The sequence below is a fragment of the Ursus maritimus genome, unplaced genomic scaffold (genome assembly GCF_017311325.1).
Source record: "Ursus maritimus isolate PB19 unplaced genomic scaffold, ASM1731132v1 scaffold_7, whole genome shotgun sequence".
Lineage (NCBI taxonomy): Eukaryota > Metazoa > Chordata > Mammalia > Carnivora > Ursidae > Ursus > Ursus maritimus.
The window spans coordinates 26810429-26831436 of NW_024426885.1; the positions used below are offsets into that span (position 1 = coordinate 26810429).

Consider the following 21008-nt stretch of genomic DNA (forward strand, 5'->3'; position numbering starts at 1 on the left):
AGTGTCAATAATTTTTCCATAAGGTTACAGAAATGAACAATATTTTCCATCTTCCTTTAGATAAGGAAGTTAAAGCTAACAACTAGCAAACCCCCCAAGACATTAAAAATAAAAAGGATTCCAGAAAACAATTCACATCTATCTATATGGATTTCAGCACTAGGGGATGTTCTATGGATGGCATCTCAAAGTCTGTGATTCAGACCCCCCCAAATCTCTATATTAGGTCCATTTCTCATTCTGTTTCTATTACTGCTGCAGTTCCAAAGCTGTTCAGTAAAAGAAATATCCTTTAAATGTACTGGGGGAGAGGCACTAAGTCAGAATGTGCTGGGTTATAGAATTTTGGGCATGCAGAAAGGAAAGAAGAAAGAAATACAGATTGGTATAGAGATATCCCAAGAGGAAAGACAGAGAGGTATGTTTAAGTTCAAGTATGAGTTTAATTTCAGATGTTTAAAAAAACTATATTTGATAGTAGTTGCTGCCACAAAACCTAAATGGCAGTTGACAAAAAAAAAAAAAAAAAAAAAAAAAAAAAAAAAAAAAAAAAAAAAAAAAAAAAAAAAAAAAAAAAAAAAGAAAGAAAGAAAGAAAAGAAAGAAAAGGAAAAGAAGAAAACAAAACCCAGACCAATAAATAACTTGCTTACCATTTCAGAGACCATTCTGTAGGATGTACAGAGGAAAACAGTGGAAGTAGCTCTTGGGCTGCCTAAACTGGATGGGCTTCCCAATTAAAATACTCTACCACCCAAATCTGTACTGAGGCCTCAGAGGTATATGATGATCATACTAATAAAGCTTTTGGCTGCCGTTCTCATTCACAAGTGAGACAAACACATTCAAAGTTATTTCTCTTTCAGGTTACATATCAGAGGTTTGCTAAAGACTTAAATAGTGCAAAAGGATGCCTCCATACTCTGACTCCTTGAGGCACAAACTTAACAAATAGGGAAGAGAACACCACATTTCATTTTGTGCCTTTTCCTTGAATCACACAAAGACACACTTGGACGCCATTAGCAACAATCCAAATGTGCTTAAACATTATTCTAATTATGGATTAGAATGTATGGATATCAGTCACATTTTTCAGCAGATCTGGAAAAGAAAGCATTAAATGGATTTTGTTTGGCTGTTATCACATGTTCATATTTAAGCATAAGCAGATGGAGGCATCCATCACCTAATTCTTATTAAAGGGAAATGACTATGAGCCAATTAAAGATATAATAATTAGTCCTTCATGCAAAAAACAGTGATGATACAATTCCTGCATGTTTAAACTGAAACTTTCTATGCCATCAGAAGTTTCCAAAATCCATTCCTCTGTTTTTAATGGTTATCATCAAATTGTTCCTGATCTTTCACTATGTCCCTACAATAAGTCTTTGGAAGTAATTTCACCTAACACTCCAAACAAACCCATTACATTAATGGATTACAGGCATTTTTTGAAGTAGTTTGGTTTACTAAATGTAGCCAGATGGTGTAGGTTTAGAAGTTAAAATGGCCATAAAACATTAGACTGATGATTTAATATCTTATAAAGTGGTCAGCAAATACACACCAGGGATCAGGATTAGGCAAAGGATACACAGGTCTAATCAACTCCTGTTCAATTCTTAGTGGTGTATGCTTGAGATAGTAGCATGTCTTGATAACTGGGGAGAGCACAGTAATGAGGTACACACAGATTGTTCACACAATGAAAACTGTTTGCCTATGGCTAAAACAAAATCCAATGAGTGAAGAGGGGCCAGAAGTCTATTCTATTTAACAAAAAATATAGTTACAAATGGTTATTTCTAAGCTATACATAGGTATTTCTTTTGTTCTAAAGGGTGATTTAAATTCCAATTTTGGAAAAACAAATTTAAAAAATAATTGGCAAAGATTAAGCAAAGTAGTAATACACAGTTTTGCGGAGAGTTGGTATATTTTTCATAGAGGATAGTTTGGCACAAGTATTAAAAGCCTTGAAAATGTCCATAATTCTTTAATAAAGGAATCCCACTTCTGTTATTTTTTCCTAGGATGCCCAAAAGATTAGTGAATAAGAATGTCCACCATAGCAAAGTTTATCATAGGAAAAACATTTTAAACTACCTAAATGTTCAAAAAAGGGGTTAAATAATACGTGCTTTGGCCATCGTAAAGAATATGTAATACTATAAGTAATTATGTTTTAAAAGAACACTTAGGAAAATACATTAAGAGACTATAGTAAGAAGAAATGTTACAAACACTTATGATCCCAACTTTAAAAGGAAATATACACAGCTAGAAAAAATAGTAAGGCCAAGTATTAATAGCATATTAGCTATTAGTTAAACAGTAAGGCCAAAATATTAATAGTATATTAGCACCTCTCTCTGAATGGTGGGGTTCTGGGAAATCTCATATTTTTATATTTTAAACTGTTTTGAATTTCCTAAATTTCCTATAACTTCTATAATCAGGAAACTGAAAAAAAATAAAAACAAGGTATGATATTTTATAGATTCATCTTTTGTATTCTATTTTCTTCTTCTTCTTTTTTTTATTTTTTTCTCAGAGTGAGAGAGTGCTAGCAAGCCAGCATGGGGGAGGTAGGGCCTGATCTCCTGACCCTGAGGTCATGACCTGAACCAAAATAAAAAATCAAACGCTTAACCTGACTGAGCCACAGAGGTGCCCCTGCACTGTATTTTCTTCTAAAATAAACTTTTAACAAAGAGGACAACCCATTTGCCGCAAATACTGATGTCTACATAGGGTGTCCTAGGATAAGCATCGAGCATTCAGTAAAACTACATCATCCTCCCACCCCCCCCAAAAATATTTTAAGTGTGTGTGCATGTATTTAAACATATATGTATATAGTTTATAAAAGCTATTTGCTTACTGAGAAAGTGAGACTGCAAAGCTGGGAGTTTACATATTTAATGTCATAAGACTCCTGAGGTACTTCTCTTTCTAAAATACTCAAAAATGTTTCCTATTCAGTCCTATAATTTAAATATTCTGATGATAAATTCCCATAGAAACCCAAATCCAAGTACCTAAGTTAGCATATCTTAAAAACTAAGACACATTATTGAGGTAACACCTCAGAAAATATTTTATTTGCATCTCTGAATGGGTAAGAACAGGATGACTAGAAGGGCATGAGATACACAGAAGACAGGGGAAAGAGGAGTCTCTATTTCCAGGGTGTGACTTTGGGTATTTATACCCCAAGAAGGTACGATTAAAGGACTCAGTTTATAAAAATCAAGCCAACAAAGACTTTTAAAAAGAGAGATGAAGATCCAGTTCCATTACCATTGTAACATATCTTCCAGGCAAATTAATGGCCCACAAATACCCGTAGACGTACCTGGCAGAGCAGTTATGAAATCCCTCTGCAACATAGGTTTAAGATATGAGTTTATGTGCCCATGTTGGTAATGACACATTTGGGATATAAGATGTTCCACAAATTCCACTTGATCGGACTCTGACCACTGCTCAAAATATTTGACACACAGTTCCTTTTCCTTCTCATAGCTTGCTGAGAGTTTTCGTTGCTTGGGCACAATCATACTGGAAGTGCCATTGGCAAGTTTTGTCTGCAGAAAGAGTGGATTAAAAGAAACATAAAACAGTAAGTACTGAAAATGAGGGAAAGAGATACTTTTCTGATCCGGAATGCTATGTTACGTCTATATGATGGAGCTCACTCTGTTACTCATTAGTAATTGGATATTTGTGAACAGCAATTACATGGAAAACCACACAAAGACCACAGTAAGTTGGTAAATCAGGAATAATGCTGGACAACTGGGCATCCATTCCTAAAAATTCACAGGAAGATATTATTTGGAGATCTACAGATGAAAACTGAAAGCTGAAAGTATGTTAAGTTTTTATTACTAACAAGCGAAAAAGCTAATTTGCTTTTTCTTGTATACACAAGTTACTGGACATTTATACAATTACTTACTCACAACTTATTTTTTAATAGTCAAATAAGAAACCTTCCATGCAAAGAAAGGCTGATGAATAATTTGAGACTCTAGTACCTTTGGAGATAAAGCTTAACTATAACATTTATATGCTCCTTTTCCTTCTAAAAAAGAAATCAAAATTACATGCCATAAAATCTTTTTATTAATTAGTTCATTCAGTAAATGTCAACTGAGCACATACAATGTATCAAACACTGTCCTAGGTGCTACGGATACAACACTGAACAAAAATATCGGTCTCTATCATCAGGCACTTATACTGTAGTGTGTACAGCAAGACAAAACCATAAACAAACAAATAGAAAATATAATGTGAATAGTGCTATTAAGAAAAGGGGATAGAAAAAGCATAGGTGTTATTGTAGTAGGCAAAATTCTAAGACGGTTGCCCCCAAGATTCTTGGCCCCTGGTGTACACATATCTTCTCTCAGCTATTCAAACACACACATAGCTACTGTTTTGATAAGGTGCCAAATCAGCAGACCTTAAGATAGGGAGATTACCGCGATGGGTCTGACCTATCAAGTGAGTCTTTTAAAAGCAGAGAGTTTGCTCCAGTTGGTTGCTGAAGAAGGCGGACCACATGGAAAAGGATGTGGTCAGCCTCTGGGAGCTGACAGAGCTCCCAGATGACAGCCAGTAAGGAAATGGAGACCTCAGTCCTACAAAGGCAAGGAACTGAATTCTGGCAACAATGATCTGAGAAGAAGATTTTCCCTCAGAGCCTCCAGATGTGAACTCGGCCTGGTCAGCATCTTCATTTCAGCCTTGCGATACTAGCAGCAGAGGACCCCCACAGCCATGCTGTGCCAGAATTCTGACCTAGAAAATGGTGAGCTGATGAATGGGTGCTATTTTAACCTGATAATTTGTTATGTAGCAATTAAAAAAAACACCAAAAACTAATATAATTATTTAAGTCTGAGGGGTCAAAGATAGTTTCACTAAACATATGACATTTAAACTGAGACATGATGGAAATGAGGGAACTAGACATTATGTTACATGGTGGGGGAAGAAAAGACTAGGGCAAAGAGAATCTGAGGGCAAAAGTCCTGGGTGGCAGTCTATCTGGCATGTTCAAGGAACAGGCAGGAGGCCCAGGGTGGTTTGAAACAAGTGAACAAGGAGAAGTTGGAGTAGTCCAAGCCAGATCATCCAGGTCATTTAGGTGGTGGTAGCTAATCTCCAATGATGGCTTGAAACACATCCATCCCTCCCTGAACATGAATGCCATTCCTCCCATGAAAAGGTAGAGTTTATCCTAGCCCTTGAATCTGGGCTTTGGCTAACAGAATATAGAAAAAGTGACATTCTAGGACTCCTGAGTCCAGGCAGCTTCTGCTTAATTCTTCTTAGAGCCTTGAGCCACCACGTAAGAGATTCAGGCTACCCTGCTGGAGAGGGAAGTTGGGCAGATAGGAAGCTATGCAGAGTGAGAGGTCACATGGAGAATCACCTAGAAGCCTGAGAGTAACATGATCTGACACCTTCTAAAAGGATCACTGCTGTGTGAATAGACTGTAGGGGACATGAATGGAAATAGGAGACTAATTAGAGACTACTTCACAGCAGTCCATGGAAGAGAACAATCTTTTGGACTTGCGTGGTAGCTGTAGAGGTGGTAAGAAATAATTGGGACTCAATGTATATTTTGAAGGCAGAACAAACTGAATTTGCTGACAGACTGGATATGGGGTATGAGGGAAAAAAAAAAAGAAGACAAGGATCATACGCAAGTTTGAAGGTGGGGACACCAAGAGAAGACTCAGAAATCAACTGAAATTTTTACTACTCTGAAAAAAGTTGGCTTTCCTTAGAGGATAATCAAAAAGTGGTACAACTGGGGGGCGCCTGGGTGGCACAGTGGTTAAGCGTCTGCCTTCGGCTCAGGGCGTGATCCCGGCGTTCCGGGATCGAGCCCCACATCAGGCTCTTCTGCTATGAGCCTGCTTCTTCCTCTCCCACTCCCCCTGCTTGTGTTCCCTCTCTCGCTGGCTGTCTCTGTCTCTGTCAAATAAATAAATAAAATCTTAAAAAAAAAAAAAAAAGTGGTACAACTGGGTACTTTTCAAAGTAATTTGATAATCTTCGGCATATTTGCCTGAGGCAATCCCAATTTGGCAGGGAGGCCAATGTTACCATGGAGTTCATACCTGCCTGGATATACTGAACATGCCATAAAACTATCAAATTTGGATAATCAACTTCTGCTATTGAAAGCATAGGCTGGCTTAATTTCTAAATGTTAAATCCTGCATATAGGCTTCTTTACAAATGATTCCAGATACACGTTTGAAAGTATATTTTCAAGAATGGCATTAGCTGTTCTGCTTACACAGAAAAAGCTGACACCTATAAGAAGCAAGCCCTGGTGTATGGAGGTGGATGTTTTCTAACATAAATGCCATGTTGTCTATGATACAGACTAAAAATGATTAATAAGAACCTTGTTGGACACAGGCCTTGGGGGACTTTGGAGCTGCCTTTTGTGTAGGTTATTTGTTTGCATTTCAGAAAAGGAAAACTTGTGAAATATGGAGTAAGATTTAGTGAGCCAATGAATGGGTGGGTGTACAAGCTTGACCAAATGCCACTTCTCATCTCAACAACCCAAACCTCCCATTCTATCATCTTTTATAAATTTGTCCTTTTGTCTTTAAAAGGTAGAAATGGACTGAAGTTGGATGTTACCCAGGGTATTGTTTTCCAGAAATGCCAGTAACAGAGAACAATAATCAGCATGTTAATGAAATGATTCTATTTATAACCTTCAACAAACCAGATGTTTCTATAATCACAGGGAGTCATGCTTTGATCAGTAGTTATCAGACTAGTAACAGATAAAAATGCCTAAGGATTTCAAGTTTGATTATCCCACTGCAGGAGCTAAAGTTCAGTCAGGACAGATATATATATAATTTTTTTAAAAAGATTTTATTTATTTGAGAGAAAACAAGAGTGAGAAAGATCACAGGGGGAGAAGGAGAGGGAGAAGCAGACTCCCTGCTGAGCAGAGAGCCTGATACAGAGCTTGATCCCAGGAGCCTGAGATCATGACCCGAGCCGAAGGCAGAGGCCCAGCCAAATGAGCCACCCAGCCTCCCCAGGACTTTCTTATATTTCCAATGATCAAATCATAAATGGCACCTAAACATTTGGCTATTAGAAATGAAGTATAAACTGAGAGTTCATGAATTCACCACCTGTCTAGGCTACTCCAGCTGGTATTGCATTTTAGTTACCACCCCCAAAACAGAGTATTTTTTTGTGAGGTAGAAAGACACACACCTCAGATCCATCATCACTTCGAATGAGTTACTTACTCTTAACCACTACACAACGCTGTATTAAGAGCTTTGGTCCTACAATACAAAGACCTGGTTTCAAATTCTAGCTCTTCAATTTACTAGCTGTGTGTCATGGCATAAACAACTTGATTTTTTTTTTCCCTGAGTCTCTGTTTCCCTCATCTGCCAAATTATAGGATATATTCCACTGGGTTTTTCTGAGGAGCAAATAGAATAATCTAAGAAAAGCATGCTTAGCTCACCACCTGGCACACAGTAAAATGCTCAATAAATCAACACTCTTAATGAACTTCTGACACTGCTGGAGTTGGACTTTTCCTCTCCTTTTGAAAATACACCCTTCTTTCTCACTCTGTAATATATATTTTTCTATTTTAATATTTTCATTGCAGTAGAATGCACATAAAAGTGCATAATCTCAAGTGTATAACTTGATGAATTTTCAGAATATAACTAGCACCTAGATCAAGAAACAGATGACCATCAGCCTTATAAACCCTGCCTTGTGCTCCTTTTGTTGGGTCACTAGCCCCACCAAGGGTAAGCACTTTACTTATTTCATTTAAAAAAATATATATATACTTTTTAAAACTGTCTGCCTATACAATTTACAGTAGCATTTAAAAAAATGTAATACATGGGAATAAACTTAAAAACATATGTTTTAATACCTGTAAAACTGAAAACAATAAAACAGTGCTGAGGGAAATTTTAAAAGACCTAAATAAATGGAGAGAGATACTATGTTCACAAATGGGACTCAATATGGTTAAGATGTTCATGCTTTCCAATTGATCCATTGATAAGAGCCAAAGCAGTAGCAATGGAATTCCAGCAAGCAAACTAACAAGCAGATTCTAAAATCTGAATTTAAATGGAAAGGCAAAGGACCTAAAAGTTAGCCAAGCAATCTTGCAAAATAAAAACAAAGATGGAAGACTCACACCACTGAATTTCAAGATTTAAGAATAAAGCTATAGTAACCAAGATAGAATGACTTTGGTGTAAGGACAAACATGTAGATCAATGAAACAGAATACAGACTTCACAAAAAGACTTACATACGGCCAGCTGATTTTTGAGAAAGGTGCCAAGATAATCCAATAAGGAAAAAATAATCTTTTCAAAAGATGATGCTGAAACATCTGGATACCCACAGAAACAATGGACTTTGTTCTTTACTTTCAACCATGTACAAAAATTAATTTAGGTGGATTCTGGACTTATGTGTAGCAGCTAAAACAGAATGTCTAGCAGCAAGCATAGGAGAAAATCTTGGTACTCCTGAGACAGGCAAACATTTCATACACAGGGCACAAGAGCACAGACTTTTTTTTTCCAAGGAAAAAATAGATAAATTAACATGTGGCAAAATTTTAAACTTCTGATTTCTAAAAGAAACAGTTAAAATAAAAATACAAAACACAAACTGGGAGAAAACATTTGCAATATATACATTTGACAAAGGACTTGTATCCAGAATATATAAAGAACCCCTAGATCTTGATAATAAGAAAACAAATAACCCTAGTTTTTTTTTTTTTTTAATGAGCTAAAGACTAGAATAGACATTTTACAAGAAAAGAATCATGGATGGCCAAGAAGCCCACGGAAAGATGTTCAACATCATTAGTCACTATGGAAATGCAAACTAAAATTACAATGAGATAGTACTACACACTTAAGAATGGCTTAAATGAAAAAGACTGAACATATCATGTATTGGCAAGGATGAGGAGCAACTGGGTCTCTCATACATTGCTGGCAGTAATGGTTAAAGATACAACTACTTTGGGGCGCCTGGGTGGCACAGCGGTTGAGCGTCTGCCTTCGGCTCAGGGCGTGATCCCGGCGTTATGGGATCGAGCCCCACATCAGGCTCCTCCGCTGGGAGCCTGCTTCTTCCTCTCCCACTCCCCCTGCTTGTGTTCCCTCTCTCGCTGGCTGTCTCTATCTCTGTCGAATAAATAAATAAAATCTTAAAAAAAAAAAAGATACAACTACTTTAGAACACAGGGAGCAGTTTCTTATAAAACTGAACACATATTTATCATATGACCCAGCAATTCCATTCCTAGGCATTTACCTCCTCTACAAAATGAAAACATTTTTACACAGAGACTTGTACCTACATGTTCATAGCTGTTTTATTCATAACAGTCCCAAGCTGAAAAAAATCTCAAAGTCCACCAAGAGTTGATAAGGAAAAAAAAGAGCTGATAAGCAAATCGAGATCTATCTGTAAAATGGAATAGTACTCAGCAATAAAAGGAATGAACCACAGATACACAAAATCACACGTATGAATCTCAAGCACATGCTGAACAAAGGAAGTCAGGTACCAAAACTCATACTTTATGACTCTACTTATATGAAACTCTAGGAACAACAAATTGAATTTATAATGATAAAAACAGATCAGCGGCTGACTGGGGCTGGATGTGGGGATGGGACTGACTGACTAAGGGTGCAAGGGAAGTTTCTGGGGCAATAAACATGTTCTACAGTTTGACTGTTACACAGCTGTATATACATTTGCCAAAATTCGCCAAACTGTATACTTAAAATGGGTGTATTTTATTGTATGTAAATTATATTTTAATAAAATTGAAACTTCTAGGGCTAGAATATTCCTAAGGATAAATGTCACTGCGATATTAATTTCATTTGTAACTAAGATACTACATTTATAGAGAGCTCAGAAGATAAAGGTCTTCGATATCAAGCCTCTTCTATCATTCTCCCAAACAGATTTTTCTACTAATGGCTGAAGTAAAAGAAGCAAAATTTCAATTTGAGAACCTTTGAAAATCCACAAGGGCACAGTGAAAAGTTCAATTATTAAAAAATCAAAAGGTTGTATATTAGAGTATATGGGAGAAAGGGTAATGGTTACTGGTGGCAATAGAATTGATTTGGCTTTCCCACAAAAGCTTGATGACTCAACCACCACAGTTCAAATGTCTAGGAAAGCTGACAAACAACCTCAGTTTAATGGTAACACTAACTTTCTGCCACCCCTGCACGGCTCTTCTTCTGCTTTTCTGTTTAAAATGAACAGTTAGCTCCAAAAGAAAGAAAGGAAGAAGCTGTCAGGTGACAGGCACATAAAATGAAAGGACTTAAGTATTTATATGACTGTCCTCAGCTTAGTCCTCAAAGGCTAAAGGCTAACATTTCCCGCCTCCCACCCCTGAAAACATATTACAAGCACTACTTTCAAAATTACCATGAATTTCTTTGAAGCTGGGCCAGGAGGGAAAAATACAGACATCAACTAGCCTAACCACCACCACTGCAATATCAAGTGTGCTCACTTTGCTAACGGTATTGTGTATAGGTTGGAAGACGCAGCATGGACTGGCTGAACTTGATGGTGAGATGATAGGTGTTTCTAGCTGGCAATAAAACCTGTGCTTTAACCCTGTGCTTTAACCACAGGGAAGGGTGTGGTAAGTAGAGAAAGAAAAATGTTCCAGACATAGGACACCATTTGGAACTGGGGATGCACGGGCTAGATAGAATAATATTTATGACTAGAGAGAGGCAAATGATATTGAAGGATTCTGTTTGGCCTTAAGAAGGGCTTTGAGAAGGGGGGCTTGAAATAGTTAATGGGGATTAAGGAGTGCACTTGCTGTGATGAACACTGGATGATTAAAAGAAAACTTTTTAAAAAGGGTTTTGAGGAAAGACTCAGGCACTGAAACCCATAGTAGGGGAAAGGGGATATAATGATTAAGATGATGAATGAGTCTGAGAACAAAATGGGCAAGGGTTGTACTGGGGATAAGGCTGTAGTCTAGGAGGGATAGGACAAGAATTTTGACTAAGGCTGGAACCTTAGAGTTATCAATCAGCCAACAACTATTTATTGAGTTACTCCTCTGAGCACTTTTCTAGGTGCGAGAGAAATTGTGGCACCACAGTTTCTTTACCTTCTCTAAGGAGGAGTGGAGGGAGAATATATAATAAATACGTTAACTTCAGAAACCAATAAATATTGTCAAAAAAATGAAATAAGGTAGCATAAAAAAGGGAGGGAATAGTACAGCCTACTGTAACTGAGGTGGTCATGAAATGACGGAGAAGGAGTTAACACTGGAGCTGAGATCTTAATAATGAGGGTCAGTCTTGTGAAGATCTGGGAATAGGCCCCCGGACATGAAGGAGTCAAAGGTATGTTCAAGTAAAAGATAGAAAGGCTAGTATGGCTGGGGCAGAGTGAATGTCAGGAAATGAGGTTAGTGAGGTGGCCTGGGGCCAGATCACAAAAGTTTTCTGGGCTACGGTAAGGAGTTTGTATTTCATCCTAAGTGTAAAGAAGAACCCCTTTACAGGTTCTGAAGGAGTCAAGTATGACATCATTTGACTTATCCTTTAGAAATATTTATACTAGCTGCCATGTAGAGAATGGTGAGGGGATAACAAGAGCAAGTTGCAAGAACAGAGGAAGACCAATTAGCCGCTGATAAAATAATCCAAGCAAGAGGTGGTCATGGCCAAGATTAGAAGAGGCGGATTAGGAAGTATTTGGAAGAAAGATATTTTATCCTCATGAAGGGAAGGAGGACGCGTTGAGAATTCTAGGTTTGGGTGATAATACACATTTATTTCAGGATAATAATTTATTTCTTCAATAGAGCTGATCCTTCAAATATTTAATCTGGTTATTAACCTGGAAGGGAAGGGGACAGAACCAGGGTTCTTGTTCCTGTGGCCAGAAGAAACAAGGTAAAACACTCAAGAGCTTGAAGGGGAAAAGGGAGGATTTTTTAAAGGTCTATACTATACTCTCTATTAGCTGTTGCCAGGTTTTAGTTCAATAAAAATCCAAAACCACTGACTTGAAAGTTTTTTCTTACTGTTTTTCATTGATTTCTTTGTAAAAATATCTCTTGTGGAAGTTCAACACTGTCCTGGCCAAATTAAAAGGAAATGGTATTGTCTGCATTTTGGTTAGGACCAAAAGAGATAAGTAAGCACACAGCGGCATGGGGACATGGTGATGGCAGGGAGATTCAGAACAGCTCTAGAGCTCCCAAAGAGCTAAGACAGAAACAAAAAAGGAACCCAGAAGGGTTAGGGCCCATTGGCATTTGGGTATCTTTTATTTAACTGGGGATTTCAAGAGAAACTGAAAAGATCTGGCCATAAATTGAACTTGCAGAATGAGCGGTAATGAGCATTCAAAAGTGGGATCACAGCTTTCATTGTTCTAATTTTCAGTTAAAAAACCTTTATAACTTTCAGAGACCAAAGAAGTAGTCCATTATCCCATTCTCTTTTGAGGGGGTGGGGAGGGTAGATTGAGAGTGCAAATGAAAAGAAAATGGAGGCTCTACATATAGAATGGGACATTCATTTCAACAGAAGTAAACATCACATTTCTCGGTGGGATTATTATATTAATATTTTAACAGCTTCTACTAAATATGATTACATATTAGGTGAACTCATAAATATGTCAGATCTGATTAGTGAACATGGAAGACAGGAAGGGGCAGATTTGTCAGCAGAAGGAAAGTTTACATTATGAATCTGACTGGTTTCTAATAACCAACAAGAAAAAGCCTGCAATCACTTCAATTCTTTCAAATAAAACTCACTAGAAACGAACTCACAAATATCCCAGTATATATGATTATTTAAAGACTGGACACTATGAATGGAGCACTGGGTGTTATACACAAATAATGAATCATGGAACACTACATCAAAAACTAAGGATGTACTGTATGGTGATTAACATAACATAATAAAAAATAATTATTAAAAAAAATAAAGACTAGGGCACCTGGGTGACACAGAGGTTAAGCGCCTGCCTTTGGCTCAGGGCGTGATCCCGGCGTTGTGGGATCGAGCCCCACATCAAGCTCCTCTGCTGGGAGCCTGCTCTTCCTCTCCCACTCCCCCTGCTTGTGTTCCCTCTCTCGCTGGCTGTCTCTATCTCTGTCAAATAAATAAATAAAATCTTTAAAAAAAATAAAAAATAAAAAATAAAGACTAGACACTTGCCAACCTTTTTTTTTTTTATTTCCTAATTATAGGAAAACCCATATAAAAAATTCACCAAAATTAAAACAAAGCCATTTTGACTATTTCCAGGTTTCTGGGGTAGTTAAAGAGATAAGACAGTCACTTAACACTGTTAGGTTTCAAAACTGGGGCTCTCCTTTCTGTAGTGGGTTCCCTCATGCAACTTCATAGCTTCCAGGGCAATAGGTTCTTTTGTTCTAAACCAAGAAACTCACAGCAGTTTAATTTACTGCTGCATTATTATAGCTACTAACTACACACACCTCCAAGGCTGGTAAACCCACTGATATAGGCAGTGCCACCTTAAAAGGATTTTTGGATGGGTCTTAGTGATGGGGGGAAAAAAAGGACATAATGTTTAATTATAAGAAATGATTGAAATAGGCACAGACATACCCCGGGTGCCTCTGCACTGCAGCAAGCTCTAAACTTGTTATCGTTAATGGTTTAAATTTCACTGTGCTAATCATTTCAGGACACAAGCCTTTCTTGATAATCTAATGAATTATTCCAACATCCTTCAGCAAAAAAAAAATCCTCCATGACAGCACTAATTACAAGACGTTTTCCCAGAGCTTATGTAAAATATGACAGAGCAGCAGCTTAGGGAATTGCAGAAAACTGCTTCTAATTTCCACTGAGAAACTGACAAACACCTCTCTTTCATCTCTCCCAGCTCTCAAGTAAGATTTAACTTTCTCATTTAGTTAATTACCGAGTGAGGATCATCATTTCCCCGGATCGGAGCGGCACAGAGCCTTTATCGTGTTAACTTGTGAACTTGATCGATGGCTGCTGCTAAAACTTAATAACTTCACCCCCTGGCAAATTGTAAGATAAATATAATAGGAGAAACTCTGACAGTAAAAACCTGCCAGAAATGAGCGCTGTGTTTATGTTTCTTTGCAGGCAGCAAAAAAACAACCGACAGCTTATTACTGGTTGCGTGTTACTTATATTTAAAAGACTCCAGGCAGTTAACTTCCTACGTACTGTTAAAACTTTGCTCACAAGATGGGGAAAAATAGGAAAAAGCACCAGTAACGCAGACTTGGGGAAGTGAGGAAATAAGAAGAAAACGAAAAAACAAAAGAAACAAACCCAACAGGGAGAAAGGCGAGGCAAGAGAACAGATACACTATGTAAACTCCTTTAAAATGTCATGTTTATCGTATAAAATGTCCAACCTGCATAAATAGGCATAAAATTCTTAAAAAGAAAAAAGAATTCAGGACTTCCAAGACACTGTATGAACTATATCCAGGAGCAAAGCAAGAGAATTTTGCTCACTCACATGTTTTCAATGACCGTTCAGTCCATGCCTGAAGAATTCAATTAACTGCATAATTCCTAGATCTCTTTTCAAAAACCCCTGCAGCTAGAAAACCATTTGCGAATTACACCATTTAACCCTTTCTTAAATGAGCACACTATAGCTAGGAAATGTGTAACTCTGTCTTGAACAGTCCGTCTACTTTTATGTTCACCTTCCATACCTTAGCTAGCCAATGAGAAGGAAATAGTCTGGAAGTTTTTCTTTTGGTCAAACTTGAATCTGAACTTGGGATTTTAACATGTAACCGTAACAGAGTTGGTATCACAACCTAGTATGGCATGAATTTTATGCCTTTTATAACCAACAGTACCAACGGCAGTAAACAAGGTCCAATAATGAGGCATAACAAAAAAAGAATGACTGTTCACGGTATCAGTTCCCTCTAACCTCTGAAACTGGTAACAGTGCTGAAAACAAATCTATGTACAAATCTCCAAGTCTGTCACATTGACCACCCTCATAATATAGAAGATTGTGAAAAACAAAATATGAACTAAATTTTGGGGAGGCAGAGAAAAGCAGAAGAGGTCTTGTAGGATTAGAGTTAAGCCTAACTTGTGAGACTGTATTTAACACCCGTTATGTGCTAGGATAGTGCTGATAGCTGAAGGCTTCATGCCACAGTCCAAGGGGCCACAGTTTCGAAAGTTAAAAGGATTCGGAAAACTAAACATCAAAATAGCAAACCAAATTCATACTTGCTAGAGGGTCAAATCTGATTCTTCATTTTGTTTTGTTTTTCTTTTCATTAAATAAGGACCTAGTGGGGTCAAGCAGAGAAAGACTGATTTGTTTTTAAAAAACAGCATTTGTAATAGACACACTTCAGACAGTATGAAAAACATAGATGCATAAAGAACATAAAAATTGCCCATAATTTCCACAATCAACAAATAAAGAATATTTACATTTTGATGGGTATGTAACTTTCTGGTCTTTAAAAAATATATACTAGTCAATCATTGGATGTATAGGGGAAGAGGATGTTTCTGTGCCATCTAGAGGACTTTTTTTGGTCTGTAACGTCAAATTAATCAGAGCAGGCAAAATTTATCTTCTTTGCCATGCCTCAGAGAAGTCAAGATCTGATCCTGGAGGACACAGAATTACAGATCGCTGTGACTGTGGAGAAGAGGAGAGAGAAGAGGAGGAAGAGGAGGAAAAAGGAGACAGGAGGGGAGAGGGTTGGAGGAAAGGGAAGGGGGGGAAGAGAGAAGGGTGTGAGAGAAGGGGGAGAGGAAGGATAGGAGAGAAGGGCAAGGAATGACAAAAGTGCCTGGGGATGGGGGAGAGGAGGGAGTTGGGCACTTGGGAGGGGGTAGGTGAGGGACCTAAAAGATCTGGGAGAGATAAGCAAGGGTAGGGAGAGATGGGAAGGGGGAGAAAGATGAGGGGCTAGGGAAGAGATGGGGATGTAAGTAGGGAGGGAGAGAGATGAGGGGGACAAGAATTAATGTAACCAAATGCAAAAGGGCCTTAGCATTCCCAAGTTCACCTGCCATATGCTCGCTTGACAAACAGGTCCTCTCCCACACAATAAACAATAAACATCAAGAGGGAGAGGAGATGAAAAACCATTTTCCTAAACCACTACTTAACGTTTCAGGCAGAGTAATAAAGTTTAATTGTCTGGAATCTGGTTGCTCTTTCTGTAAACTTCCTCAGATAGAGGTTGCTCATCTGAATGTTAAATAATGTTAATATTACCAAAATATAATTTCTGTGATGGAGAAAGTTTAAAACAAGAGTCTTCTCCCCAACTTCCCCCTTACACCCTCCCTTTATTTTAGCATTAGAAAGTTAAGTTCTACCATAAATAACAGGGAATGATGGAAGCATTGGCTGCCAGAGGAAAACAGAGACACACTTACAGCACAATTAAAAAGTACATGGGAAAAACATAGCCAGCTTTTAAAAAGGAAAGAAAAAAAAACCACCCTCCTCCTCTTTGTGCTCTAATCCTTACATTTTTGTGTCCAATAAAAAGGTCTCAATGAGTTGGTAAAACTTGCTCTTGAAGAAAGCCTTTGAGAAGGTATATCTAAAACCTGGATTAGGAAAATACAAGGTTTTTTTTGGGGGGGGGATAGGATCTTAAGAAGCCAACTCAGCTTTCCAGAAGAAATTCAACTCTTTCCAAATGCTTGTTAATGCATGTTAAATGCAGCAAGAAATAATCCTATGAGGCAGCAGCACAGGCCTCTCTTAGCTGCAGTGAGTGAAGTAAATGACTTGTAACTTCTGGAAGTCTTGGTTATCTGCAGGTAAAACTTTAATAACCCTTGGAGCATCAAGGGACTAAAGACATTTCTCTCTGGAATACTTGGGTAATTGTTTTCTTAATTTATCCAGGAGCAGCTTAGTTTGGATGCAGCATCTGTTTTTTAGCAGAAGTGATCAAAATAACTTGCTCAGATTCACATAAGTTAGTTGAGTTCAGACTAAATTTCAAAATGCCGTTGTTATGTAAAGTGAACAGTTTTTCTAAAATGAAATTTTGGCCCTTCCTCTTTTTAATGACACTAAAACTCCAGGTCAATGACTAAGACTAAATGTAAAAGACCAGGACTGCTTTGTACAGATGGATAAATACATTTTCCACAGCCGAAAGTGTTTTACATGAGCACCAAGACCACAAGTGCCACACTGAAGCTAGTTCAAATGTCATTTGGAAGGAATTTATGTTTATGCAATGGAATATCATAAAAAATGACATCATAATTTGGCACTGATTCTATCCCAGCTCTACCATTTACTCAATGTGTGATCTTAGGTAAATTACTTAATCAATCTGTGCCTTAATTTCCTCATTTGTAAAAAGGTGATTCTTTTAGTACTTACCTGGAGGGGTTAATGTTAGGATTAAAAATAAAATAATACATGTAAAGACATTTAGAAGAGTACCTGGTACATAGTAAGGACATGGGCTGTTATTATGTTTTCAATAACTAGAGAGGACTGTAATACACTTAGTTGCTGATTGTAATTAGCTTAATGCTTTATCAAATACAATCTTATTCCCTTTTATAAACATTTTATGTCCAGAAATCTTCACTTTCACACTAGATTTTAAACTCCGAAGGACAGAAATTATGACGTAAGCCCTTTATATCTATGTAACAGCAGCTCAAAAATATTTGGTAAACTGAATTTTTAATCCAAACTAATTGAAAGAGTAGATACTGCTTTTGGGGAGTACAACAGTAAAACATATTTGGAGTCCCCCTGTCTCACCAACAAGGATGGGACAATCAGTACAATGACACTTTGTCCATAAGTACTCCAACGTGACAATCTTTAATCCTTTGTTTTCTAAGTTTCGTTTCAATGTTTTTGTGTAGTAAAATACGTAAAATACTGCTGTGTAAAAACCCAAGACTCAAAGTAAGACTGAAGTTCCAAAAGGAATGGTGATTGCCATTAGGTTGATGTTTTCATTAAATTTAATGGAGAGAAAGAGAAGAGCAAAAGGTAAGACCTTGAAATAAGTTCTACAATATGAAATAAAAGACATGTGCACCTTGATATTTTTTCATTTTTAATCTTTCAGAGCAATTGCCAAAACATTCCCATAACACTCCAATTTAGTGAGGGAAGAGCAATAAGGAAATTATTAGAATGGTAACAAGACTCTCAATGCATTACTCTAATTTCTAAAATCCACTTTACTGGTTTCTAAGAAAGAGCTAACATCCTGTGTACGGAGCACATTTTGCTTCCTTCAGACTTTGTACTTTGTTTTAATGATCAGCAAAGACAGAGCTGGCGCTGAAACTAGACTGAAATTCCAGCTGTCATCCGCACGCACCCTCCTATCTCTCAAAAACTGGCAGAAAGGGGCATCTGGGTGGCTCAGTCGGTTAAGCGACCAACTCTTAACGGCCGAGGTCATGATTTCAGGGTCGTGAGACTGAGCCCAGTATCGGGCTCTGTGCTGGACGTGGAGCCTGCTTAGGATTCTCTTCTTCCCTTTCCCTCTGCCCCCTCTCCCCGCCTTCCAAAAAAACAAAACAAAACACAACAAAACAAAACAATAAAAACTGGCAGAAAAACTATTCCTGTGTGATTTTGTTTCAAGGTTATTTAACTTCCACCCCAAGGGCACTATTTTTATGGGATTTTTGTGGGCCAGAGAATGTACATTTTTGATGTTTCTGAGGAAAGAGGGTCACAATATTTTTTTTCAGAACAGGACAAACTTCCTCCAGGGATTTTGTGTGTGTATTTGTTGCGGGTAGAGGTGGGAGATGAAAATGAAATCAGTAAGAAATGAAAATCAAGAAGACAGTTACTTCATAATGTTTTTGTACTTGATTTAGAAACAGAAATCATATCCTTTCTTTGCAGAACTTGGCCCTTCTTAAAGCACGAAATGGTTTCTATAAAGATATTTCCTGGTTTACTACCCAACTTTTTGACTTCAGCTGGGTGCAGCTTAAGCTCACATGGAACACTATAAACATGTAACTCAAGGGTACCAACTTTTTCTCATGAAATTTTTCTGTATCAAATGTTCTGAAGTTACTCTATTTTTAGTTTCTGTTTAAGGAATACATACTGAACATTGATACTCTGGAAACAAACCATTATGAAAAGTTTTCTTATAGTTGACAGACATAAACAGGCCCACAGCAAAGTGAACAGCATGATGGACCAGCCCTATCACTAATGCTATGTAATCACGGGTTAAGTTTCTACTGTCATGGGACCACACCTGTAAAATGAGTGGGTGGATGGGCTAATCTGAGGCTCAGTCAGGCTTTTGTATTTTGAGTCTATATGATTCAGTTCCATGGGAAATTAAAATAGAGCTGAGTAAATAAATTTAAAAATAGAGGTTCATTCTTCATATTTTCTTACTTAAAAACTAACATACTAGAGGGGCGCCTGGGTGGTGCAGTCGTTAAGCGTCTGCCTTCGCCTCAGGGCACGATCCCGGCGTTCTGGGATTGAGCCCCACATCAGGCTCCTCCGCTAGGAGCCTGCTTCTTCCTCTCCCACTCCCCCTGCTTGTGTTCCCTCTCTCGCTGGCTGTCTCTGTCAAATAAATAAATAAAATCTTAAAAAAACAAAAACAAAAACAAAAAAAACTAACATACTAGAATTTAAGTGTGCCCCTCAAGTGAAAAGAGAAATATTTTCCTAATATTATTTGGACAAGCATTATATTCCAGAATCCGAAGAATAAGTCAACCTTTTCTAAAATGGTTGAATTTTTAATGTAAAGAAATGCTATCATTCTGAGTGACAGGTACACAGGTAACATTATTATTCTCTCACTTTTCTAAATGCTAAAATATTCCATAATTAAGAAATTAACACTTTAAAAGTGATAACCTTTCTTAGGGCTGACACTAAAGACTGAAGACCTAATAATGTCATCTTGGAAGTTTTCTGTGTCTTAATATAACTTATTTCTTTCGTATTTACTCTCATTTCCTCCATCCACCTCTCTCCATGGTTCCCAGTATTTAAGGAATGGTTCTCTAGAAAAATGTCAATAAATGAATGTCTCTCTCTATTAAAAACCCCTTCATGCATTAGCAAAAAATTGCATCAGTTTAATACACCAACTTGTCTTATTTAGGGCCAAATCAAAATAGTAGGGCTACATGAAGAGTCTGCAAATAGATATGAAAAACCTACTGGGATCTTCTTAATGCTTTATCAAGGGTATAGTGCTCGTGCTCAGATGGCTGTTCTCTATCAGCTTAATGTTCAGCATTATAGCCCACAGCTTGCTGTATCTTAGAGACCTTTTTCTTTCAGATTCCAAAGGCCATCAAGCGTCCTCAAGGTCAAGGTGGCATATTAGCTGCTGTAATAAAAAATGAATATGGAAAAGAACTGAGCCTTACTTTCCATTTGAAAGATTAAGTTTCACTGGAAATTACAAACAGAATTTGTAGCACATCTTCCATGGTGATAGTATTTTTCGATGGTGAACAATCTAACAGGCCAACATTATAAATCAAGGAAGGCTGCAAGAGTGGGCTGGTATCAGAATGGACATGGACCGAGAGAGTAGCAGTGACAATATGGGGTGAGGCTGGGAAAAAGACAGAATCAAGACATTTTGGTAGATACATTCTTAGGGATAACAACAAGGAGCCTGGGTACTACTTAAGGACTAAGTAAAACAACTTACTGTTTTAAAGGTAGTGTTAGAAAAGCCTTGTCCAAGCCTTGCGTCGGCAATGTACAAACTATGTACAAAGGCTTGAACGAGCTGGTTACCCAGCTGAGGTTAAAGCCTCAAGTTTTTTCACCTGCAAAGGGGAACAAATACTATCACCTATTTCCCAGGGTTGTTAAAAGGAGTAACGA

General features: G+C 37.6%; 1 protein-coding gene across 7 annotated transcripts in view; it reads right to left on the bottom strand.

Annotated features, from left to right (window-relative positions):
* BTRC (beta-transducin repeat containing E3 ubiquitin protein ligase) overlaps window positions 1–21008 on the bottom strand; it is a 168815-nt gene that overhangs the window by 25884 nt on the left and 121923 nt on the right. For all 7 annotated transcript variants that reach the window (XM_008708423.2, XM_008708343.2, XM_008708279.2 and 4 more), the window contains one exon: window positions 3364–3595. In XM_008708423.2, coding sequence (XP_008706645.1) covers window positions 3364–3595 — 232 coding nt within the window. The remainder of the gene's footprint in view (window positions 1–3363; window positions 3596–21008) is intronic.